This window comes from Nyctibius grandis, chromosome 1 (assembly GCF_013368605.1).
Source record: "Nyctibius grandis isolate bNycGra1 chromosome 1, bNycGra1.pri, whole genome shotgun sequence".
Classification (NCBI taxonomy): Eukaryota; Metazoa; Chordata; class Aves; order Nyctibiiformes; family Nyctibiidae; genus Nyctibius; species Nyctibius grandis.
This window is the reverse complement of record NC_090658.1, coordinates 66,802,726-66,830,014: the sequence shown is the minus strand read 5'-3', so window position 1 is coordinate 66,830,014 and position 27,289 is coordinate 66,802,726. Positions and strand designations below refer to the sequence as shown.

General features: G+C 42.2%; 1 protein-coding gene across 11 annotated transcripts in view; it reads left to right on the top strand.

Annotated features, from left to right (window-relative positions):
• EYA4 (EYA transcriptional coactivator and phosphatase 4) overlaps positions 1-27,289 on the top strand; it is a 171,309-nt gene that overhangs the window by 82,532 nt on the left and 61,488 nt on the right. For 8 of the 11 annotated variants that reach the window (XM_068408850.1, XM_068408834.1, XM_068408866.1 and 5 more), the window contains one exon: positions 7,989-8,038. The exons of 1 other annotated variant lie outside the window; for it this stretch is intronic. In XM_068408850.1, coding sequence (XP_068264951.1) covers positions 7,989-8,038 — 50 coding nt within the window. Of the gene's footprint in view, positions 1-7,988; positions 8,039-10,553; positions 10,703-27,289 lie in introns of those variants that run through there. 2 more of the 11 variants (XM_068408901.1, XM_068408876.1) reach the window with 2 other exon arrangements.

Below are 27,289 nucleotides of genomic sequence, written 5' to 3'. Positions count from 1 at the left end.
TTTCATAGCTCCACCATGTAGAGCTGCTTCCTCCAGACCCAAAGCATTGCAGGCTCTACTCAGCCCCATTGCACACCTACCGATTTGGGAGGGATGCTCAAGGCCATATTTGATGCAATAGATGAGGGAGGTCAGCAGATTCATTGCCAGAATAATTTACTGCTGATGTTGCAAGATTTTTCAGCTGTGCTTATTGTAAGCGTTAGGATTTCTCACCTGTGTTGCATTATGAGTTTAATACCATGAGTGTGTGTGCGAGAACACCTCATAGAGCAGGACCAGTTCATGGTTTAACATTTGGTGTAATGAGGTCCAATAAAATCATGTTAAAAGCATGTTAATGTTTCAAAAGAAAACATCAGAAGCAAGGAAATGCCAGAATTAATATGGCCTGTGGAAATTCAGTCTCTTATGCATTGTGGTGCAGCTCTTATTACATGACATGCTAGGCTTTCAAGGGGATGTCTCCTTTTTTCGGTGAATGTGTAGTTAGATTTTTCTTTTTATGTTGCTCAATCTATATTTGTTAAACATGAAACATCCAAAATCCATACTTAATATAAAATCATGCATCATGTAAATATTTCCAGTATACCTTAATCAAATTCTTCAGTGTTTAATAAATGCATCTCTCACAGTGCCCTCATAGTATCAGATACTTAAAACAGTGTTCATATTTGAAATCTGATGAACCAAGGCAGAGACGAAGGAAGAAATTGTTTAAAATGTTGACTATTTTTTCCCCAATTTGAGTCAAATTAGGTCTTCATATTTCTGGATAAACATCTTGAAAGTTCAAAGTATAGTTTCCCAGCTTGGATCGTTAATTAGGTCTTCAGTGCAGCTGGTGTAGCAGAACTAGCCTGTTACTCTGGGAAGACTGGTCACTGAAGACTTTACTAGTGAGTTTCACAGGTATTTGATGAATGCTCAGGCTTGTGTTTATGCTGTTAGTCCCAAATCTAATTAGAGGAGAGGAGAGCAAACTGTGCTGTGCTGTCCTATCCCAGCCAGTCCCAGTACTCTTCCACTGTCCACACCCCACCCCTACATCTGCCACATTTTTTTCACCTGGCTTCTGCTCTCCTCTAATTTTGCACCCTGCAGATCCCATTCTTCTTTTGCTCCCCGATTCCTGTTCCCTCTCCCTGTTCCTGTTTTTCCTCTGGTCCTCCCCATATTTGAGTCTACAGGGTTCATGGCATTGCCTGGGTACCTGCATGGCAGGAGATGGGACTGACAAAGCAAAGGGGGACAGTTTCGCTAATGTCAGTCCCTTTCCTGATGTCACAGGGGCTCCTGGCATTCAAGAGAAGTAATCCTAAGTCTTACTCAGTGCTGGCATCTTTGAGATGGAGAGTATTCAATGCAGATAGGGTCCTCAAAAATTCAGAAGCTGGACTACGACAGGAGTCCACTAAAGTGTGTGAAAACAGGGCTTTCAGAAGCTTATAAACAGAAACAAATTTGGGCACCATTTCATAGAGATGATGATTCCTGGGTACTAGGACACCTTGGACTCTCCTCGCTTCCAGTTTTGAGATTCTGGCTCCAAACTTGCAGGAACTAGGGCACTCAGCAGCGCAGTGGCGTGACTTTTAAATTATGAACACAGCAGCATGTTTTCTTAAAAATTTGGATTTAAGGATTTTTAACTGAAACATTTCAAACACTTTGTAGTAGGCAGCCAGGGTAGGATATTTCAGTGCAGTTCGACAAAATTCAAACCCAACTGGACCTGGTATCTTACCACTCTTGTGAATGATTCTCAACATGCATATAACTAAAATAGTGAGAAAAACTGTGTAAACAGAGGAAAAAAAAAAAAAAGAAACCAGAGCAGGAGTAAAGAAAAAGGTTCTTTTTATAGCATTTAATACATGAGAATGTAAATAAATGTGGTGTTAGTGAAAGTTAATGATTTTGAAAACAGTCAGCAAGGCAGATGAAGAGGAAAAACAGTGCAGCTGAAGACAAAGGAAACAATATTTAGTCTTTGATCAAAAGTTTTCACAGTGATTTTCTGTTCACCTTCAAGGGTGGCATAATTTTATGAATAACAAAATGTGTTTTGCAACTTGAGTAGCCTTAAAGAGAAATGGTGTTCATTCCATATGGCCACTTGAAAGAAAATCACAAATAACATTATTATTTATTAGACCTTTTCTCTCAAAGAGAGACCCTAAAGATACACAATGAAGTTTACATTCAGTCTCAGAGGAAAAGACAAGTCTGTTCCGTGTGCTTATGCTGCATGTTTCCTCAGAGAATGATCATAGATGAACTAACCAAAGCTCTATATACCAAGCTGAAAATCTGAAATATTCTTATTTTAAGAAATATTTTGTTTTCGTTACAATATTCTTGAATACAAAATGCTCAAGTTTTTTTGTCCTGAGTTTGTTCCATCTCACAGGAGGCAAGTCTTTTTGATACAATTGGTCCGTGGCTTTTCTGCTACTCCCTTTTAAGGTATACCAAAATTTGTCACCTTTTTTTTTTTTTATATTCACCACCCAGAACATAATCTTTTAGTCATTTCAATTACTTGGTAATGTTGGTCAAAGCAAGATGCAGTAGTAGTGTGAGCAGGGGTAGGACAACTCATCTGTGAGTACACAGCTATTGCTTGACTGGGAGAAGAAGCACTTCTCATCCCTGCCCAGGAAAAGCAGGGCTCTTAATATACTGTGTATGTTAAAAGTGCTTGGATACCATTAGTGTATGTTTGAATTATCTTTGGGCTTCTGTGGTAATTGCCCACCAAAGGACCTGCCATCACTTTGCAAAATCAGGGTGTTGGGATGTGCTGGGTGACTGTCAGACTCTCCGGCAACTGGTGCAAGCCAGCGGTTGAACTTTCCTGACCTGGGGAGTGAGATCTGAGCCCCAGTGCAAATGTGATAGACAGTGCTACTGGTGGCGACCACACAAATGGCAAAGGAATTGGAAAGTATAATGTGTAAATGCCAGTAAATTTAACAGCAAGGAGATAGCAAAAATAGCCTGGAAGTGAGTATATTGCCTGTACACCAATGCACGCAGCATGGGGAATAAACAAGAGGAGTTAGAAATCCATGTTCGGTCAGGGGGTTATGATCTAGTGGCAGTTACAGAGACTTGGTGGGACACCTTGCATGACTGGAATGTGGTCATGGATGGCTATGTCCTGTTCAGGAAAGACAGGCCACTAAGGAGAGGTGGTGGAGTTGCTCTTTATGTGAGTGAGCAGCTAGAATGTATTGAGTTCTGTCCAGGGGCGAATCAGGAGTGAGTTGAGAGTTTGTGGGTGCGAATTAAGGGGCAGGCTGGCAGGGGTGATACTGTTGTGGGTGTCTATTACAGGCCACCGGATCAGGATGAGGACGGTGATGAGGCCTTCTACAGGCAGCTGAGAGCAGTCTCGCAATTACAGGGTCTGGTTGTCATGGGGGATTTCAACTACCCTGATATTTGCTGGGAGGCCTACTCAGCCAGCCATCCTCAGTCCAGGAGGTTCCTCCAGTGCATTGATGATAACTTTCTGATGCAAATGGTGGATGAGCCAGCTAGGAGAGGAGCATTGCTGGATCTTATCCTCACTAACAAGGAGGATCTGGTTGAAGCGGTGAAGGTTGAGGGCAGCCTTGGTTGTAGTGACCATGAGATGGTAGAGTTCAGGATCTCATGTGGCAGGAACAGAATAGCTAGCAGAATCACAACCCTGGACTTCAGGAGGGCCAACTTTGGCCTTTTCAAGCAATTGCTAGGGGAAATCCCATGGGACAGGGTACTAGAAGGTAAGGGGGCTCAAGATAGTTGGTTAGCATTCAAGGACTGCTTCTTCCGAGCTCAAGATCAGAGCATCCCAGCAGGTAGGAAGTCAAGGAAGGGTACCAGGAGACCTGCATGGTTAAACAGGGAACTGCTGGGCAAACTCAAGTGGAAGAAGAGGGTGTACAGATCATGGAAGGAGGGGCTGGCCACTTGGGAGGAATATAAGTCTGTTGTCAGAGGATGTAGGGAGGCAACTAGGAAAGCTAAGGCCTCCTTGGAATTAAACCTTGCAAGAGAGGTCAAGGACAAGAGAAAGGGCTTCTTCAAATACATTGCAGGTAAAACCAACACTATAGGCAATGTAGGCCCCCTGATGAATGAGGTGGGGGCCCTGGAGACAGAGGATAAAAAGAAGGCGGAGTTACTGAATGCCTTCTTTGCCTCTGTCTATACTGCTGGAGGCTGTCCTGAGGAGCCCCAGACCCCTGAGGCCCCAGAAGAAGTCAGGATAGAGGAGGAATCTGTCTTGGTAGATGAGGGCTGGGTCAGGGACCAATTAAGCAATCTGGACGTCCATAAATCCATGGGCCCTGATGGGATGCACCCGCGGGTGCTGAGGGAGCTGGTGGAAGTCATTGCTAGGCCACTCTCCATCATCTTTGCTAAGTCGTGGGCAACGGGAGAGGTGCCTGAGGACTGGAGGAAAGCGAATGTCACTCCAGTCTTCAAAAAGGGCAAGAAGGAGGACCTGGGTAACTATAGACCGGTCAGCCTCACCTCCATCCCCGGAAAGGTAATGGAACAACTTGTTCTTGGTGCTGTCTCTAGGCACATCAAGGATAGGGGGATCATTAGGGGCACTCAGCATGGCTTCACCAAGGGGAAGTCATGCTTAACCAACTTGATAGCCTTTTATGAGGACATAACCCGGTGGATAGATGATGGTAAAGCTGTGGATGTGGTCTATCTCGATTTCAGTAAAGCGTTTAACACGGTCTCCCACAGCATCCTTGCAGCTAAACTGAGGAAGTGTGGTCTGGATGATCGGGTAGTGAGGTGGATTGTGAACTGGCTGAAGGAAAGAAGCCAGAGAGTGGTGATCAATGGGACAGAGTCCAGTTGGAGGCCTGTGTCTAGCGGAGTCCCTCAAGGGTCGGTTCTGGGACCAGTCCTATTCAATATATTCATTAATGACTTGGATGAGGGAATAGAGTGCACTGTCAGCAAGTTCGCTGACGACACAAAACTGGGAGGAGTGGCTGACACACCGGAAGGCTGCGCAGCCATTCAGAGAGACCTAGACAGGCTGGAGAGTTGGGCGGGGAGAAATTTAATGAAATATAACAAGGGCAAGTGTAGAGTCCTGCATCTGGGCAAGAACAACCCCATGTATGAGTACAAGTTGGGGACAGACCTGTTGGAGAGCAGCGTAGGGGAAAGGGACCTGGGGGTCCTAGTGGACAGCAGGATGACCATGAGCCAGCAGTGTGCCCTTGTGGCCAAGAAGGCCAATGGCATCCTGGGTTGTATTAGAAGGGGTGTGGTTAGCAGGTCAAGAGAGGTTCTCCTCCCCCTCTACTCTGCCCTGGTGAGGTCACATCTGGAATATTGTGTCCAGTTCTGGGCCCCTCAGTTCAAGAAGGACAGGGAACTGCTAGAGAGAGTCCAGCGCAGAGCCACAAAGATGATTAAGGGGGTGGAACATCTCCCTTATGAGGAGAGGCTGAGGGAGCTGGGTCTCTTTAGCTTGGAGAAGAGGAGACTGAGGGGCGACCTCATTAATGTTTCTAAATATGTAAAGGGCAAGTGTCATGAGGATGGAGCCAGGCTCTTCTCAGTGACATCCCTTGACAGGACAAGGGGCAATGGGTGCAAGCTGGAACACAGGAGGTTCCACATAAATATGAGGAAAAACTTCTTTACGGTGAGGGTGACCGAACACTGGAACAGGCTGCCCAGAGAGGTTGTGGAGTCTCCTTCTCTGGAGACATTCAAAACCCGCCTGGACGCGTTCCTGTGTGATATGGTCTAGGTAATCCTGCTCCAGCAGGGGGATTGGACTAGATGATCTTTCGAGGTCCCTTCCAATCCCTAACATTCTGTGATTCTGTGATTCTGTGATTCTGTATATGCTAAAGAGACAAAGAAAAAGGAGATTTACAACAATTTAAATAAATTAGATGCATTTATATATTTAATTAATTTTAATTAGACTATCTTGTTTTATTTTGTATTTTTTATATTCTATAATTTTAAATATATTTTAAATTATTTTTAATTATAGTTTATATGTAAAATGAAAATATTCTTTTTCTGGCCAAGTTCCTCTATAACAGGAACTCAACTATATTGTTGAGATGATCTGCTTCTGAAGGTACACACTTCCTCTCAAGGAAGGGCTGTTTCAATTTCAGTGTCTTTGAATTATTTTGAATGTATTGTTTGAACAGTTGCCTGTGATGTTGACATTCAGTACACTAATTTGAATGGTTATTTCACTTGTTTGTAATTAACTCATGCTGCGGACATTTTTCTTGGTATTCGATCATGTGCTTGTATCTTAAGTATTTTACTGTATTTCAGATCTACCATTACTTTAATAACAATGTAATGAGCATAAAACTATAGCAATGATGTTTGTGTCTGGATGTTTATGAGATAGTGCCTGTGAGTTTTGGGTTTACACAGGCCTTCACTGTCTCTCATGCTCAACCACTCCACCATCGCATGTCTCCATCATACGCTGCAACTGCCAGCTTTGTCGAGTAGCACAATAGGAAGAGTGAAGAAACAATCCAAGAGGTGGAAAATTAGTGGTGATGAAAGTGAAATAACTGGATAGGTTGAAAAAACTTTTGTAGTAAAAATCACGCAGAGCATAATATTTAGAAGATCCTTTGTGTTTGCTACTTTTTTAGTGTTTTGAATAACACCTGTTACAATAATAAAGACAGTTTTAAATTACTGTCATGGGGAAATTTTCATTATTGCTACTGAAAACTGATTTCTATGAATAATCATGTATGCAACCATATTGGTTTTTCACTATCAAGAATCCAAATGTAGAATAAAAATTACCATCTATAGAACCATGCTTGTATGCAGACATCTTTGAGTGATGTTGCCTGGCATTCAGTTGAGGTATTTAGGGAAAATACTTAGCATTAGCCTGATCCTTTTTCTGTTGGAGTTGGTGAGTATTTTGCCAATGACTTCAATAGAAGTGAGTCACAGTCACATTTTTTTTTCTCTTAAATGCTTTTAAAGTAGCAAAAAAGTATAGAAGAATCTCTTGATGCAAGGTGTTCCCGAAAACTGTCATTGAACACTTGCTGGTTATAACGGGAATGTTCTTTGTATTGTGTCCATCACATCAAGTGAGTCTGAGTGACTGTGCTGTTTCTAGGTGGCTTTAAAAATGGAGTTTTGAAACCTCCCACACAGTCCTGGATTCTGCATTATCACACAAGTGAGCAAAATGGTTTCTTCTGTGCTGAAAGTACAAAAAATTTAGATTACCAGAAGGTATAGTTAAATTTTTGCAGGAAATCCTGAAGATCCCAAGGAGATACCTAGTCTGCAAGAGAACATTTTTCTATTTTTCTTTGAAAGTGATGGATTTTTTCACCTTTAATTAGCTAACAGCAATGTATTGCAAAGATAATATGGAAGTTGAAATACCTTTTATGTAGTTATATATTGCAAATATGTGTGGAAATGGTGTACGTGTTCTTTGATGCATTAGGAAAATACAGTTAACATACAGTTAGCAGATTTACGAAATGAAAATTAACTTATGAATTATTTAGCTAATGCTGTGCTTTGCCCCAGAATCTGGTGTTTATTATTGTGAGCTTTAGCAGGAAACAGAAGCAGTAACAACTGGGAAAACATTTCTTTGCTGAGCTGAGAACAGTATGGCTTTCTCATTTCGAAGTGGGGAACCTGGCTCTTTGGTTTCTTTGTTCCTAGTTAGACTACTCTCAAGCTATTTTAGCTGAACATTTTACATACTAATGGAGCCTGGGGAAGTGCAGTTGGCAGCTGTTCATGGGATAATAATGAAACACACTGTTTAGTACTGCATACTGCTGCTGTAAAATGCGGGAAGTATTTTATAGAGATCATGGTGAGCAGAGCTGGATCCACTTTAGGCGCTGTAAAGTGCATGAACCATGAGCAAGGAAGTTGTGTTTCAAGTAAGAGTAACTGGCACTCGTTTGCTTTTGCAGGTAAAGAAACCGTGTACAGAGTCAGATGGTTCAGAGCCGCAGAATCCCAGGTACGGTACCGGAGGACAAATGCCGACTGACGGCAGCGTGGTGGCGGGGCGCGAGGCAGAGCTGCGCTGCACACACGGGGCATCAGAGCACGACAGACATGTTTTGCAAAGAATGAATGATTGGATTAATTTTACTGTTTTTCACTCTGGAAGAGGTTTTTTCCCTTCTCCCAGTTAAAGATGCAGGATAGCATCTACGTTGTCAAGTTTAGATGGTGCCATAACGCTGAATTGTCATACTCAATTTAAAAAAAAACCCAACTATTAAATAGTGTAGGGAAATCTGTGTAATCAAATGTCACATTCTTTGTTTATCCTTTTCTGCATACCTGAGTCTTGAAGTTTACTGATAATATAGTTTATTTGGGAAAAATTCACCTTTATCAAAACTTCTTTGTTTTCACTTATACAAAACATGCCACTGTGTTCTTAAGTTGGGAAGAGGCCGTACATTCTTTATAAAGAAACTTTTCCAATAAGTCTTTGCTAGTTTCATGTACATGGAAAAATTGATTTATTTTCCATGTTTTGCACATATATGTATGTACATGTATGTATAATTTTGAGCCGGTGAAGTAGTAACTCTTTTAGATGTGCCATCGAGTGTGCATCTTCCTGTTGATTAGTAAGCTGTTGAGCAACAGTGGGTGATTTTCTTCAAGTTTTGTGGCTTGAAGTGCTTTTGTCTTTTTCTTGCTTCTGCTTAGAAGACCTTTTTCAGTTTCACAAAAACTAATGAGGAGGGAAGAGCCACAAAACAAACCTGACGTCACACTGTTGATGTGATTAAAATTCAGAAAAGCGAAGCAGTTCAAGGTTTGCCCCCAATCCCATCCTTGGTAAGAACTGAATGTATCTAAGGGAATACAAAATTCAGTGTCCAAATATACCTCCAGTGAAGTCAGTAGCAGTTTTGCGCTGGACTTCAGTGGAGGCATGTTTTGCCCTTCAGTTCTCATTTAATAACTTCAAAATGAAAAATGTATCTGCTGTGCTGCTGCTTTGGATTAAAATTTAATATAAAGGTCAAGCTCTTTCCAAGTACTTTGATGGCATGGAGAATCCCAACCTAGCAAAACACTTGTGCATGTGCATAGTTTCAAGTGTCTTGCTTGTCCAAATGAGACTGTTACATCTCAAGTCTTTAAAAATTATGAAGAAGTCCATAGTCTGATGTAGTTTATCAGATTATGATACTGCAACAAACCTGAGGACCCAGAATGTGATTTACTGTCGTTACCTCTGCACATCAGGAAATTTCTTATCAGCTGTAGTTAAATTCTTCGTACCAAGTCTGATGAATAGGGTACTTTTTTCCTCCCAAGTGCAAAAGGGAACCCATATTACAACTAGTCAATCTGGAGACTAAATCTGGTAGTTTCATTTTTTTAAGGTGCATTTTCAAACAAAAATGCTTTTCATTTCGAGCTCCGCAGCTTCAGTTTGAAAATATATCAGATACAGTTGGAATTAATGTTCCTGGCCTGAGCGTGTGCAGTGCTGTGTATACAGCCTGAAGTGGGATTTTTTTTGTCAGATCTGGATTTGCGATGCGACTTTGGTCTTGCAGGGAAGTCTCTGACAGACCTTTGGCTGGAGCGGCGCTAGAGGGCACCGCGCAGCACGTAAAACTTTAAAGCCTGGAGCAAGGTAATTCTTCTCTAAACAAGGCTTAAGTGAAAACGTTGCACATAAAGTGAAACATCAGCATAAAAATGAATGCTGGAGACACACAGCCTTACAGAACAGCTCCTGGCTTGGGACCTAAGGCCAATATCATTCATTTATTTAGCTAGCTTTATAGTCTGTTGGTTTTGGATTTGAAACTATTACAATAAATGCAGATGGAAAGTGTTTTTACAGTAGGGAAGTAATTAAATTGGGTGTGGGAACTTTGTCAGGAGAATTCTTGGAGTGACATGTGTGTATCAGCAGATTCTTTGTCTTGCTTGGCCTTGGTTTGTCTTTTAGAAAGAAACATTCAAGCTGCAGATGTGACTAGTAAATTTTTTTAAGGGAATTTACTAACCTATGCAGCATATCAAAAAATGCTTTCCAGAAGTGTCCAGCTATACGTGCAGTAAAAATCAACCATTGCCAGCATTTATTTATAGAAAATGGTTGTTACCTCGACAGACAGGTAAACTGCACAGATGGAAAGGGAACTCTAGTTAAGAATTGAAGCAGTGGTACAAAGGCGAGTTGTAAACACAAAAGGAAACATTTATGACTTCAGTATCTCTGTCACAAATTTTGATTCTCAAATGACTTTGTCTTCCAAATTCTGTCAAAATTTCTTGGGAGTTACTTTGCCAAACCCCTATGAATTCATTGTGAATACTTGCTTTCATCCCCAAATGTTTAGATAATATACCTAAATGATGGTATTATACCTAATCAGGGTAGTATTGTGACTGTATCAATATTATGGCATTCTTTCTTCATAATTTTGTAATAAAAATCAAGTTCACCCTGCAAGTCTGGATAACCGTCCAGTCATACAAAATGCTTACAGCTTTCTGGAGCCATTGGCGTGGGAGACAGAGGCAGTAAATGCCAACGTTGGGACTTGCCAACTGACGTACTACAGGTCCGGATGAGACAGGAGTAACATACATGGTGACAACTCTGGCACGCTGGTCCTGTGTCAAATTCACTAGCAAGGTGAGGAAGAGAAGTTCCTGTGTTTAGAGCCTATAAACACACATTGCTCTTAATTTTCTTAAAATGGTACCAATCCTGGGTATGCTGAACAGCTCCTACATTAAATTTAATGCCATACAAGAATTGCTGAAGCCTAGTGCAGTGCATGACAATTACCTTGTTTGCAGTTATTAATGAGCTCCCTTTTTACACAGATAATCAAATAAGCCATTTTAATTCTAATAAGGGAGCATTTTGTTGCCTTAAAACTTGTAAGCTACACTTACAGCCTCATACCCCAAGACCTTGCTGTGGAAATGACTTAAACACTAGAATATGTGTGATTCTGAAGTCTGGTAAAATGATAAATACCGAGTCCCAGACTCCTCACACTCAGGTACAGCACGTTTGGTTTCGCCGCACATCCCAGGGAAGCATCTTTCTTTGAGACAACAGACTGCTTGATGAACGCATCTCTGCTACCCCCAAATCCTCCTTCCCTTCCCACCAGGCCTGCCAGAGATTCTGCTGTAAGACCAAAGTCACATCAGGAATTGAGAAGTAGGGAGGGGAGAAATGAGGGGAGGGAGAGGAAGTCCCCGCAAATGCCAATTTAGCAGGGTCTTCTGCTGCTTCCTCAAAGTCCACTGATTGTAGGAAAAAAAAATCATGCTTTTTTACTCTCTGGAGAGGACAGAAGAGTCTGCAGAAGAATGAGGAGATTTTTCTGACAGCTGAGACACAGTTTCTTTTTTTCCTGGAAGGGTAAAGGAAAATGGCCATATATTTCATATACTTTCCCTCTTTAAACCATTATGTTTTTATTGTGAAGATGATATCTATGGGGGTAAAAAAGAAAACCTGAAGATTTTGACAAGTAGTTTTGTAAGCTCAGGATGAAAGTTAGCTGACAAATTAATTTGTGAAAATACATAGTGGTGTCCAAAAGACATTACTTGTGTGTTCATAGAAGGGCAATGGATCTTTGTATTGCTAAGTTAAAGCTAAGCCCTATGGAGAACAAGATCGACAGCTGGCTAAACATGAGCCAGCAGTATGCCCAGGTGGCCAAGAAGGCCAATGGCATCCTGGCCTCTATTAGGAATAGTGTAGCCAGCCAGTCTAGGGAAGTGATCGTCCCTCTGTACTCAGCACTGGTGAGGCCGCACCTTGAATACTGTGTCCAGTTGTGGGCCCCGCACTTCAAGAAAGATGTTGAGGTGTTGGAGCGAGTCCAGAGGAGGGCGACGAAGCTGGTGAAGGGTCTGGAGGGTCTGACCTACGAGGAACGGCTGAGGGAGCTGGGGCTGTTTAGCCTGGAGAAGAGGAGGCTCCGAGGTGACCTTATTGCAGTCTACAACTACCTGAAGGGAGGTTGTAGTGGAGTGGGAGTCGGCCTCTTCTCCCAGGCAGCTAGAGCTAGGACAAGAGGACATAGCCTCAAGCTTCGCCAGGGGAGGTTCAGGTTGGGCATTAGGAAGAATTTCTTCTCAGAAAGGTTCATTAGACATTGGAACGGGCTGCCCAGGGAGGCGGTGGAGTCCCCATCTCTGGATGTGTTTAAGAAAAGACTGGACATGGCACTTAGTGCCATGGTCTAGTTGACAGGGTGGTGTCAGGGCAATGGTTGGACTCCATGATCCCAGAGGTCTCTTCCAACCTGATTGATTCTGTGATTCTGTGAGTAAGAAGCCCTCCATTCTTTTTGCATAATTGTTACTACAAACCTGTGGATCCAATATCTTAAGCTATGTTCATTCTTCCTGACTTGTCTTTTCCTTTATATACTTTTATTTGTAAAAGCAAAAGAAAGCGAAAAGAAGCCACTCTTAAGCAAATCCTCCCTTTTAAAACTTTATCAGATGCTGTAAGAAGAGCGTAATCAGAGGCATTATAGCTATTGCATTAGTACCAGCTAGGCGAAGTTCATTCATATGTATTGCTGAACTACAAATTCACTGATGATGATCACTGGTAAATATTGAATCATATGCACAGATGCAGTTGCCAGATACGCAGGCTGTCCAGAAAAGCAGAGAGGGATATTTTTATGTGTTTAAAAAAGGTCTCCAGTATTTCAAGTTAATATGGGTTTCAGTGGGGCTCTTAGGGTAGATTGCAGCTGTTCATCAGATGGTTGCTGTTCTGTTCTTCCACACCCACACTGCTTAAAAGTGCACCACAGTAAGATTTAAAAGATGTGAATTCCCCTTTCTGTTTCTTCATATGAAAAGTCTCTTAAAACTTCTGAATGAGAAATGGGCTTTCACATTTTCTCACTGATCTCATTTTGATACCTACTCATGGTTTTTCATTGGTCAGGATATAGAATGCATGCACGTGTCCAGAGACAATTGCTGTCATTAATGCATTCTCGAGTGAACAGATGGTATTAAATGCCAGTGAGAGCTACCATAGTTTTCACATTCAGTTCACTGGACCAAGTTTTGTTTCCTCTGCAATTTGGGGGCACTGTTGTGAATACGGTGTTCACCATATTTACTGTACCTGAGCCACGCTAATACTGCATGAGGGCATACTGGGCAGTGTTTCCCTGGGCATCCGTATATTTAACAAAAATGAACAGGAAAATGAGGTGTGTCTTCTGCACCTTATTCTGGACAAGATCATAAAAACTGTTTCGTTCTCAGCAGTTCAGACTGTGTAAAATACACCTGAGATTTCACTTTCACTGACTAATTCCCTCAACAAGACCTTCACAGTCTTATCTCAGAATGACGATGGTTGATTCTTTCAGTCAGGTATTGGCTTTATTTTAATACCATGTAATTGTCCGTATTTACCAGATCTAACATTGTAACTCCTCAACCCACATCCAAGCTTTACAGGCATCTGACAGATTCTGTGATGAAGCTGCCATGCCTTTCCCATGACTGTTTGAACACAGTTGACCCTCTGCATACCCATTCCTAGGAAAGTGGGACCAGCAGTACCTTCTCATTCATTTGCAGTTCAGTAGGTGAACAACAAATGTTTATTGGTACATGGTGAAGAGGAGCTTTACGATTGAGCTGCCAAGCAAGAAAAGCCAGCAATAGCTATGGAAATTGTCGTTACAGTTTCAGCAATTATAATAGAAAAAATAAATATTGGTTGCGCAGTAAAAATGGGCAAGCTCAGACTACAGAGCTTTCATTTGTGCTGTTTAGCCACATTACGCTCTCTCATTTTCTTCTCATCCATGTCTTAAAGAAAGTTTTTTTAGATGGTAAGGGTTTGTTGTCTGTGAACCATATGTAGCTTATCTTGGCTAGAGCGTAATTTAAATGCTTTTCTGAGTCAGGAGTAGTGTAGCTCCACTGTATCTCACACTGAAAAATCTGTAGATCATAATGACATGATAAATGGACTTCATTTGAGGAAATGAGATATTGAGAGGACTGTTTGATTTAGGCTCTGAAGGTGAGATTCATCTCACCCTGAAGTAGATGTGTAAGGTAGGCACTTCTGAAATGCCATTATTCTTTTTATTGACAGTGAAGACAGCTTACTGTATCCCTCTTCTCCTGAGCAACCATGCAGACTCCACAAGCAATCACCTGTTGCGCTGCTGGTTTATTACAAGACCAGCTAGATACACAATATGAGTAAAGGCAATGAAAGCATTTATTTTGATTTTACAGATTCTACTTTTCTGCAAAACTGTTCCATTCCAGAAGGGAACACATGCAATAATATAATTATTCTTCAGCCAGGAAAGAACACTTTGTGACTAGCTGCTAGTATTTCTTGTGTTTGGGGCAAACTATAAAGAGGAACAGATACAGCAACACAAACTTGCAGTGAAAAGACAGAATAAATCAAGTTGAAATTGAAAGATTGCCACAAGCAATTCTGGGAACTGGAAGAAAAAATCCGGTCAACAGGAGGGATAGTATACTTCTGTCAGAATATAGCGTTCATGTCAGTGAGGCCACTATAGTTTTAAACACTTGACCTAAGAGAAATGTTTGGCAGGATCAAACCCAGACTTTTCAGTCAAGACAGTGGCTGGCAAAAAGACGTTTCACAGTTTTCCAATTTTAAAATAACTATGTTGTGGAATAAGATTTCTCATAAAGGCTACATTCTGAGACACAGAGGCTTAGCTTGCAGTCGAGAGAATGTTTTATACAAATCTGTTACTTATTAAAGGTTTGGTGCATGTATTTAGTCTGCATGCCATTTAGGCAGTTTGAGTCAATCAAAATAACATAGTTAGTGAGGTGACTGTGCAGATAGATACATGTAACCGAATGACATACAGCATCCACGACAATTGCACAACAGTTGCTACAAGAAGCATGGTGCCTTGCAATGTACATTGTATTTTCGGGCATGTAGTTTTCAGGCAGAGCAAGTCTTTCCTATTTTTAGAGCAGTCTGTGTGGTGTCTCCCTGCCTGCTGTACGCTGATGGTCTCATGCATTAACTTTAGAAATTCAGTCTTCTGATTACCTGAGGCCTACTGAAGCTGGTCACTGTCTGCCCATTGGTTTTTGTTGGCTCTGGATCAAGCCCCCAAAGAGTTCTGAAAATATATTTGATATGTTTACAGAAATTACAATAATCTATTTAGAGTGCAAACACATGGTAACTGATGACATCACAGGGAAGTATTTGAATGGTTTATATTAACAGATCCCTGTGGCTTTAATGTTAAAAATTATGTATTTTTTTATATTTCAGGTCTGTTACAAATTCCTGTTTTTTTGTTAAAATCAGGCATAAAATATTTTCTGTTATATTAGGAATGCTTTCTCTAGGTGATCCCATGCCAGATCATGTCAGTGTTAAGATTTCCATTAACCTGAGTCAGTGGTGGGTCAGACTTTGGAATAAATGAAAGCAACAAAAAACAAGAAGTTTTGAACACTTTTTGGAAATTTATATCACCTTATTGAAAAAAAAAGATAGGATAAACAAGATTTTAACAGAAGTGTTAGTCAAAGCAATTTGGAGATTTTGGAGTTACACTTAAGTGCAAGTACATAGTCTTTTTGTCTAATGTCACATACTATGAAAGATAAGAGCTTTTTAGTAAGGATTTGTGCTACTGGAATGCAAGAACCAACCACTGCTAATGATTTAAAACCTATTTTAAAAATAGAAAAAAATCGAATACATCTGGAAATGAGATAAAGGTCTCTGAGAAAGAGAGAAACATGCTATTCTAACCGGTCTAAGTTTATTGGTATCTGTTGGTAGGAGTATGTCCTATTTCTGAGACAGAGGAGATGATACAAAATCCTGTGCAAGTGCATGCTGCAGTGTACTAATTTAAATTTAAAGGGTTTATTTTATTTGCTGTCCCCTGATAAATGTGCTGGCATTCCTGTTTGTTTAGGTGTATTTTGAAAATGATTAAAAACTTACTGAATAAGGGCTTGAACCACCTACTCTTAAAATATTTCATGACTGCTTATTTTTTCCCAGTTTTCACTCAACAAATACATGCATTAAAAAGTAGTTGGTATTTTGTATGCATTTATTCATTGGATATGACCTTATGTCTTACATACTGTAAGGATGTCACAGTTTAAAGCTGGGCTAGCTATTAAACCTGTGGCAGACGCTCTCTGTTAACCCTCCCCCCCCACCTGAAGGGAAAGGGAAAGGGAAAAGGGAGAGAGACTTATGGGTTGGAAAGTTAAAACAGTTTTAATAAACTATAATAATGAAAAAGAGTATAGTAATAATAATAGAAATAATCAAATATATACAAATATATACAAAACCAAGATCAAGAGCTTGGAAATCCTCCTCAGGCAGAGTTGCTCCCCCCAGCACAGGCAGAGGGGAAAATGCAGTAGCTCCCCCTGCCATCACCCCTGCAGGCTTTTAACTGGAGAATTGGCAAAGCTGGTACCAATCAGTGGGAGACAGGAGGGCCCCTCCCTCCTGGGCCCCACCTCCAGGAGGCAGTGGGTTAGTGATAAATAGGAAAGTGAGAATGATGTGTATGGGATGGAATACCTTGTTGGTCAATCTTGGGTCACCTGCCCTGTCTGCTCCTCCCTGCAGGTGCAACCCCCTTTCGGCTCTTCACTCATAAGCAGTGAGGAATTTAGCAGTGACCTTGGTTTCTCTAAGAATTTTGGCCTGGTTTGGGCCAAACCAGGACATTCCACCCCTTATTCCATACCATTCACATCATACTTGGATCACCACTACCTTTTCATTTTCAAATATATATACACATATCACTAGTCTATGATTCATCTTTATGCAAAAAGTTCATCAAGTTCATTTAGTTCAGGATTGTGGGTTTCCATCTGGCTAGCAGTCTCTCAGGGCAGGAGAGATGGTATGAGTTTTGTCATGGTTCATGCCCACGGGTTGCAGGTTCAAAATGTCAGTCTCGAGGAGGTTACTGGACGCCACTTGCAGCTAGCTCCGGTCTCATCACCACTGTCTTAACCTGAAAGACACTTATGCAGCAACAACATACAGTTCAGAATTAAGTAGTCTCACCCAGAATCAGATCACCTTCAGGGACACATCGGACTTCACCATCTTGCAACATCACCCACCAAGTACATCCAGGTCCCTGAGCAAAAGCAATCCCACGAATGGGTTTACCTTTGCCCATTGCAGGAAGAACCCAGACAGTTTGTCCCAATAGATTCCTTTCATGCACCACAGGGACTTTATCTCTTTCTACTGTATGTAGAAGGTCTGACTGAGCAGGGCCAGCTCGATTGATAGATCCCCTGGTGTTAACTAACCAGGTAGCTTGTGCCAGATGCTTATCCCAGTTTTTAAAGGTTCCACCCCCCATTGCTTTCAGGGTAGTTTTTAACAGCCCATTATACCGTTCAATTTTCCCAGAGGCTGGTGCATGATAGGGGATGTGATATACCCATTCGATGCCATGCTCTTTGGCCCAGTTGTCTATGAGACTGTTTTTGAAATGAGTCCCATTGTCCGACTCAATTCTCTGGCGTGCCATGTCGCCACAAGATTTGCTTTTCAAGGCCCAGAATAGTGTTCTGGGCAGTGGCATGGGGCACAGAGTATGTTTCCAACCATCCGGTGGTCACCTCCACCATGGTAAGCACATAGCGTTTACCCTGGCGGGTCTGAGGGAGTGTGATGTAGTCAATTTGCCAGGCCTCCCCATATTTATATTTCAACCACCGTCCCCCATACCACAAAGGTTTTAACTGTTTGGCTTGCTTAACTGCGGCGCATGTTTCACAATCATGGATAACCTGTGCAATAGAGTCCATGGTTAAGTCCACCCCTCGGTCACGAGCCCATCTGTATGTTGCATCTCTCCCTTGATGACCTGAAGTGTCATGAGCCCACCGAGCTAAAAATAGTTCACCTTTATGTTCCCAGTCCAAATCTATTTGGAACACTTTAGCAGCTTGATCCGCTTGTTGGCTGTTTCGATGTTCCTCAGTTGCCCGACTTTTAGGTACATGAGCATCTACATGACGTACCTTCACGACTAGTTTCTCTAGCCGAGCAGCAATATCTTGCCACAATTCAGCAGCCCAAATAGGTTTACCTTTGCGCTGCCAGTTGCTTCGCTTCCACTGCTTTAACCACCCCCACAAGGCATTTGCCACCATCCATGAGTCAGTATAAAGATACAGCCTTGGCCACTTTTCTCGTTCAGCAATGTCTAAAGCCAGCTGGATGGCTTTTACCTCTGCGAATTGACTTGTTTCACCTTGTCCTTCTGTGGCTTCTGTGACTCATCGTATGGGACTCCATACAGCAGCTTTCCACTTCCGATGCTTTCCTACAAGACGGCAGGATCCATTGGTGAACAGGGCATACTGCTTCTCATCCTCTGGTAGTTCATTATATGGTGGGGCTTCTTCAGCACGTGTCACCTCCTTTTCTGGTGGCATTCCGAAGTCTTAGCCTTCTGGCCAGTCCATGATCTCTTCTAAGATTCCTGGACGATTAGGGTTTCCTATTCAAAGCCTCTGTGTAATTAATGCAATCCATTTACTCCATGTAGCATCAGTTGCATGATGAGTAGTGGGAACCTTACCCTTGAACATCCAGCCTAGTACTGGTAATCGAGGTGCCAGGAGAAGTTGTGCTTCAGTACCAATTACCTCTGAAGCAGCTCTAACTCCTTCATATGCTGCCAGTATCTCTTTTTCAGTTGGGGTGTAATTGGCCTCGGAACCCTTGTATCCTCGACTCCAAAATCCTAGGGGTCGACCTTGAGTCTCCCCTGGTACTTTCTGCCAGAGGCTCCAGGTAGGACCATTGTCCCCAGCTGCGGTGTAGAGCACATTTTTAACATCTTGTCCCGTACTGACTGGTCCAAGGGCTACTGCATGCACAATCTCGTGTTTAATCTGTTCAAAAGCCTGTCGTTGTTCAGGGCCCCACTGAAAATCATTCTTCTTTCTGGTCACTTGATAAAGAGGGCGTACAATCTGGCTGTAATCTGGAATATGCCTTCTCCAGAAACCCACAACGCCTAAGAAGGCTTGTGTTTCCTTTTTGTTAGTTGGTGCGGACATAGCTGTTATTTTGTTGATCACCTCTATCGGGATCTGGCGACGCCCATCTTGCCATTTAATCCCTAAAAACTGGATCTCCCGGGCAGGTCCCTTGACCTTGCCTCTTTTTATGGCAAAACCAGCTTTCAGAAGAATTTGGATTATTTTCTCCCCTTTGTCAAAAACTTCTGCTGCTGTATCACCCCACACAATGACGTCATCAATGTATTGCAAATGTTCTGGAGCTCCACCCTTTTCTAGTGCAGTCTGGATCAGTCCGTGGCAAACAGTAGGACTGTGTTTCCACCCCTGGGGCAGTCGATTCCAGGTGTACTGGATACCTCTCCAGGTAAAAGCAAACTGTGGCCTGTACTTTGGTGCCAAAGGAATAGAGAAAAATGCATTAGCTATGTCTATGGTGGCATACCACTTGGCTGCCTTTGACTCCAGTTCGTATTGAAGTTCTAGCCTGTCTGGCACAGCAGCACTCAGCGGTGGCGTAACTTCATTTAGGCCACGATAGTCCACAGTTAATCTCCATTCTCCATCAGACTTTCGCACTGGCCATATAGGACTATTAAAGGGTGAGCGAGTCTTGCCAATCACTCCTTGATTTTCTAATTGTCTAATCAGTTTGTGAATGGGGATCAGGGAGTCTCGACTGGTGCGATATTGTCATCGGTGCACCGTGGTAGTAGCAATTGGCACCTGTTGTTCTTCAACCTTCAGCAACCCCACAACAGAAGGATCTTCTGAGAGGCCAGGCAAGGTAAACAGCTGTTTAATGTCCTCAGTCTCTACAGCTGCTATACCAAAGGCCCATCTATACCCTTTTGGGTCCTTAAAATACCCTCTCTTGAGGTAGTCTATGCCAAGGATGCATGGAGCATCTGGGCCAGTCACAATGGGGTGCTTTTTCCATTCATTTTTAGTTAGGCTCACTTCGGCCTCCAATACAGATAACACTTGAGATCCTCCTGTTACTCCTGAAATACTGATAGATTCTGCCCCTTTATGATCCGATGGCATTAGGGTGAACTGTGCACCAGTGTCTACCAAGGCTCGATACCTTTGTGGTTTTGATGTGCCAGGCCATCGAATCCACACAGTCCAATAAACTCGGTTGTCCCTCTCCTCCACCTGGCTGGAGGCAGGGCCCCCCTAATTAAGAAATGGATTCATGCTGCTCACAGGGACTGGACCTTCATTTCTCCTATTCACACTTGGGAAAAAGGGTTTTGAGGCCCATCTACCCTGACTGGGGTCCTGCTCACTGGTAACTGGAGCAGCCATCCTTCTAGAAAAATTCTCTCTGGTATTTCTTTTAGCTTGCAACTCACGTACTCGTGCCTGTAGGGTACTGGTAGGTTGTCCATGCCATCTGCTCATGTCCTCCCCATAACCATGCAGGGCAAACCACAGGATACCTCGTGATGTGTTCCGTTTGCTTTGAGCTGGTCCTGTAGGAGAGCGTTTTCTCCTAACAGCTGCAACACACGCCTGTATAGGTAGAGAGTCAAGTTTATTCTCGATCCTGGACAGTTTGTCTGACAGTTGTTTAAATGAGTCCTTGTTTTCCTTAGTCAGTTTTTTCACAGCCGAGATGCGTGCCTGCAGTGGGGAAGAAATACTATCTTCATACTGTCGCATACAGTTAGCCATTTTACCCACAGTAGAACGTGCCATATCATCTTCTCCCCATACCAATATTGATAATGTATGGGTATATGTTGGTGGAGCATTCTTCACAACCTTCTGGAACATGGATCGGTTGCATTCACTTCATCAGGATCTACAACTTCCCGTGGGTGTCTATAAATAATCTCTTGCACAGCTAGTTCTCTAAGGTAGTTAATACCCTTTTCTATAGTGGTCCATTTGCTTAGGTGACTCATAACATCATCTTTATAGGGATACCTGCTCTTTACAGCTGACAAGAGTCGCCTCCAGAGACTGATAGTGTTTGATTTTCTTGCGAGCGCCTTATCAATACCACCATCTCTGGACAGGGATCCCAACTGTCTGGCTTCTCTGCCATCTACTTGCATGCTATCTGCCCCATTATCCCAGCATCGGAGCAGCCAGGTAATAATAGGTTCACCGTCATAACGGCTGAAGTCTTTCCTTATATTTCTCAGGTCCTTCAGGGATAAGGAGTGGTAGGTTATCTCTACGTCCGAGTCCTCCTCTTGTGATAGTTCTGCTTTAGAAGGACCTTTCTTCTGTGATGGGTCTGCTTTAAAAGGACGATTGAGGAAACCCCCCTCTGTGTCAGTCCCTAACTCTGCCTGAGAAGGGCCCTCACCTGGGTCATATGATGGCTCTGCCTTAGAAGGCTCTGAATCATCATCCTTCTCTTCATGAGCTGATTTCTTTTGGTATTTCTTCCTGGTTACAGGAGCAATTGGTACAGATTCGTTAGATGCTGGGGTCTGAGTAGATGCAGTGGCTGTCATGGGAGTGCTGAGACTCGTTAGAGTCTGAGTAGCTGCAGTGGCCATCTTGGGGGTGTAGCAGCTGTGGTGCAGGCTGCCAAGGTGTTAGTGGGTTTAGTGGCTGTAGCAGCAGCACGCGCTGTAGGATCTGAGGTGGCTGCATAACACTTACAACTGTCCCCGCACCGATATTTAATCTTATCCCATATCAGAAACACATTCAGGACAACCGAAAATAAAAACATGCCACCTAGACAGCACCATCCTAATTTCGCAAAATCTAGTGGAATCACCTTGGCAGAAAAGGAGAAGGTACTATTTCCCGAAGTAAAACTGGAAGTGTAATCATTAACAGAATCAGCTAAAGGACGCCTGGAGCGTGCAGATGAAGTCGCTGCTACTGATTCACAATTCAAGCTGCCCATCATTGTGTCATAGAGATAAGAGATCAGAATAGGAACTGCCCAGTTTATCACAGCATAAATCAGTATCAAACCCCATACCAAAACAATACATTTCGACCAATGCCCACTGCTAAACTGCATGTAAACATTCATAAGAAGCAAGCAATAACAGTGCCCACAGCAGGTAAGGCATCATTGCAATACTCAACTGTGAAAGAAACTCTATAAAAAGATGAGATAACACAGCATTCAAAAATGACATCAACATTTTCACTATCTGTTTTAATTTCCAACCCCTCGTAAATCTCAAAGGAAGAAATCTGATACTCTCTCAGCTGAGCTCTCCAGGTCTCCTCCCACCAGAGCCAGGATTCAACTTATCAGAGCAACCTGTTGGAGCTTCTCTCGAGCCCCACGTTGGGCACCAATAAATCTGTCACGGTTTAAAGCTGGGCTGACTATTAAACCTGTGGCAGACGCTCTCTGTTAACCCCCCCCCCCCCACCTGAAGGGAAAGGGAAAAGGGAGAGAGACTTATGGGTTGGAAAGTTAAAACAGTTTTAATAAACTATAATAATGAAAAAGAGTATAATAATAGAAATAATCAAATATATACAAATATATACAAAACCAAGATCAAGAGCTTGGAAATCCTCCTCAGGCAGAGTTGCTCCCCCCCAGCACAGGCAGAGGGGAAAATGCAGTAGCTCTCCCTGCCATCACACCTGCAGGCTTTTAACTGGAGAATTGGCAAAGCTGGTACCAATCAGTGGGAGACAGGAGAGCCCGTCCCTCCTGGGCCCCACCTCCAGGAGGCAGTGGGTTAGTGATAAATAGGAAAGTGAGAATGACGTGTATGGGATGGAATACCTTGTTGGTCAATCTTGGGTCACCTGCCCTGTCTGCTCCTCCCTGCAGGTGCGACCTCCTTTTGGCTCTTCACTCGTAAGCAGTGAGGAATTTAGCAGTGACTTTGGTTTCTCTAAGACTAATTGGCCTGGTTTGGGCCAAACCAGGACAAGTAAATGTCCTAAAGATTAGCCTGTTATGAAAGCCATTCCACTTGGTACAAGTATTACATATTTTTTTGGAGTGGGGATTTGAACCAGAGTATCCTGTAACCAGCACACATAAATCTAGTCCCTTTTGATTTCCTGGACGGATCTGTGGGAAAATTTTCCATCATCCCGAGTAATTGCTAGCTTACACACTGCTATTGTATGAACAATGGTGGTGACTCCCAGGATATTGCTGTGTCCACATCTGGTTTAAACTCTTCTCATCGTTCTTTCTTCCATGTGCCCTTCTTCAGAGAAAGGAAGTTTTTTATGTGAATGTTTGTGGTTAATTGTGAGGAGGACTGGAACCACCCCATATATTTGTATAATTAATAGTTTTGACATAACTGTGACTTCCGAAGTGCCTTATGATTTTTGAGCCTGCTCAAGAGTGCAAGTTATTTAGCAGATCCCAGTCATGAAACTACCCACACACATGCTGAACTCCTGTATTCTGCCATCATAGGCAGTGGAATGGTGAGTGCACTTCAACCTAAATGCATGTTAATGCTCTTTATAAGATCTAGGAAAAGCTGGCGAAAACTAAGATCTGGAGCTATGTCAATAACCAAGTATTAACGGCAGTTAAGAACCAAGAAATCCCCAATAACTAAAACCAGAAAAGGACTACTGAAGAACTGAAAAGAAGGCAACAAAAATTTCCAAAATTTCATATATAAGAAGCGCACTAAAATCAACTTGCTCATAGTAATAACTTTCAACCAGGAATGGCAACCTGTAAGCAAAAATGTACACAGACAGTTTAACATGAATATTATAATCAAAGATTCCTGAAAGCACATTGAAATAATCAATGTAATCCAGCAGTCATCATTTCAGTACAACTTCTTATCAGCACAGGTACAGCAGTGCGCAGTGCAGTTTTTCCACTGGTATTTCGCATCCCTTTTATCATCCCTTTTCTACATGGGTGCTGTTGAACAGCATAACTTGGGCAACTAGGGCAGCTCTTTTTACACCTGGCAGAAATGATAACAATATATGTTCTACTGCCTTTACTACTGTATAAACAGGTGACACAATGTAACATATATGCTGATGGCAGCAGTTAAGTGCAATTCTGAGTCCATTTGCAAGGCTATTGTCACTCTCTCCCTTCCACTTTCTCTAGCTGGAGCTGCAGGTGTATGGAGGGAGCAGGACTGAAGCCATCCCAGGGGCTTAGTGTGCAGCTGGTTGTTACTCATCTATTTCGGACAGATCAGATACCCATGCGGGTGAGCGGGCCAGCGTCCTCCCCGCTGCCTGCGACACACTTTGCTTCTGTCAGATCATGGTGTGGGCACTGGTAGCCCAGCATACAGCCTGAGCTATAACTGGTTGCATAGATAGATGGTATTTAAGTTCACTTTTAAGTGTGTTCTTCATGCCTCATTATAGACCAGCCAGCATTCATTAGCTTGCTGCGAAGTGCCCTTGGATTGCCAGCAGTTCCAGGATGTCAGTCTGGCAGTCACTGACCTGGCTGAAATTAATTTCTGTGTAAAGTGAGTATATTGCTACTCTGCAAAGCAGGTGGGCAAGGTCCAAGTGATTTGCCTTTAAAAGATGACTCTCAGAGCAAGCATTCATTATACTTCCCTCTCCCTCTCTGTTCTTCCTTCCTACCCACCCTCACATTTTGACTAGTTTATACAGAACCTGTTGATCTGCTAAGTCATAGTGCTTTTTGGTATACCTAGTCTTCTTGGATTTCAAAGAGAAGGAAAAGGAGAGCATGTACTTCTGTGTTAAATAATGTAGCAATCAAAATTTAACATTTTTGAACCTTCAGGAATGTCTTGGGATACGGTAAATACTATTTTTGAGTGGAAGAAGATAACCTAAGATTACACCTGCAAGTATTTTTACTTAATCCAATAGTTTCTTAGAGCCTTATCCTAAACCTGAACTGGATTTTGAGCCATAAAATGACAGTGTTGGTTCTTCAAGTGTAGCACATGCAATCACAACGAGAAGGAGCTCTCTTTCTTTCTTTCTCCCTCGGTCTATTTTTTGCTCTGTCATATCACATTACAGCTGTACACAGGAGAACTAATTCAGACTGTTCCAGCTTCTTTGACCTCTTGGATACTCCAAATATATTTTACCACTGGTGAGTCTGAATAGTAGAAGTATTTGGTTCCACCTACTTTGCACTTCAAATCCAGTTGAATAGACTCCTAGAAGAATGCAGACATTAAAAAAAACATGGCCATTTAGATCCAAATCCCCTATTCTGAGGTTGGTATAGGTTACATTTTAGATGAATCACTTTTTTTCCTCAAATAATTATAAGTGTAAGTTCTTGGCTAGGTATTTCACAACCTGTTCAGACACATTTTAAATACCATCAGTCAGTCTGTGTAATCCTCTGTAAGCATTTAACAAACACCGTGCAGTTAGTATGCTGTGCTAGTATTTAACATGCCAAAAATCACCTCTTTGATATCCTACTAGGTCCTGATCAGCCATTAGAAAAGAAAATGTAAGAAACAAGAATAGAATGAACCAAAAACATCCATATAAAAAGAGACCACATGCAAATAAACTAATTGCTTTCTAACATCTGCATCTTCCACATGTTACACACATGCATGTTAAAACTGTTCTACTTTTAATATTTCAGGCTTGGTCTCCTCTCTTTATGTTAAGGTAGCCTTATCAGAGGGTGATTCTGTGCTTCAGCTCTCTCCACACACAGCTTAGTCTGAGCAGCAGCCGTCCTTCTCCTCCTCTGGGAACAGAAGTCAGAGGATCCAGATGACAAGAAGGGAAAGAGACTCCTCCATAAGCAGCATCTGGCTCTTTGGCAGATTTGTCAAGCACTTCTGCTAATGGGTTTGGATTTGCCCAGGGGTCTTTTATGTGGTTACATTGCAGATGGTCTGTCTGTTCTATCTTCTCCTTTTGAATGCTTTTATTTGGGGCGAAAAAAAAAAGCAAAAAACTTTCATCTGATCCTCAGAATTTACACACTTCTTTCCAGCTGATAAGGTTCTTTATGGGCCTCATAAGATGCCTGTGCAGGCTCCTTTCTGTTAGAAAACGCAAAGCTTTCCATGTATCCAAACGTGTGTCTTGAGTTTTGTTGGCAATTCTGGACTTAGTTCTCCAGTTTAGCTGCCAAGTGATATAATTTACTGTGATCTGAGTCTGTATTATTGTCAGATTTCTTTGGGAATTACTTCTATGTCATTTGTAGAGCAGAGGTAACTTTACCTCCCCTTGAAGCATGAAATACACTTGCCTTCCACTGGTCATCCACATTTGAAAACCGAAGTTCAAACCTGGATTTGTTTAAATGTGAAAATGAGTATGATGGCCTCCATTTAATTCATAGGGGATTCTTGTCTGCCATTTAAGAGAGGCCCAGGACTGAAGCAGCAAGTCTGTGGGAAGGTGTGTTTGGCAGATCTATGGAGAAAGGCATACACAGTGCCCAAATAAATAAAGCAATTCCACAGATCGACTTTTTAGCAGAATTATTTTGTGGCGCAAGCGCAGTAGAGGGCAGAGAGGGAGAACATCCTGTTTGATGAATTTAATTTTAGTTCTGTTTCAATTTACAACTGAATCTCTGTCACTAATTTTTAAGCATTTTGGGGATTTTATTTGCTTTTCAGTGTAGAAGTAATTGGCAGGTGACTAGACATAAGATCATGTTTTATTCCTATGTTATTTCAGGCTTATGTCTTATTTTCCTTCTAATTATGTAGATTAAATTAGACAGAAAATAAAACCCTGTGCTCTCAAAGATGCAGTGCTTTTCCATCTCAAAGATGAGTGACTTTCTCAAAATAGTACTAGAGAACGATATTCATCCCCCTTAACATTTCATTATCATACCATGTTTCACAACAGTAATATTTTAAAATTTGCTGAGAAACAAAAATAATTTCATTATAAAAAGCAATTATGTTATTATTAACATCTCCTACCTTAGTGCCCTGTCTTGCAAACCGGATTTTTAAGCACTGAGGAACCCGTGCTAAATGCAGTAAAATTATAGTCTTAAGTCTGCAATATAGATTTGCGTGAACTTAAAAACCAACAACACTTTAAGGTTTGTTTCCTCCTGCCCTGCTTTTTCCTCAGGACTTTGACAGAAGTGGATATTTAATGATTTTTAAAGGCTGGGCGGTCTGGCAAAAGTCATAGCGAGGTCAAACCATTTGGTGTAAGCCGGGCTCTTAGCAGAGGGAGCTATAAAGGATGGTTTCCACCAGAGGGGCTG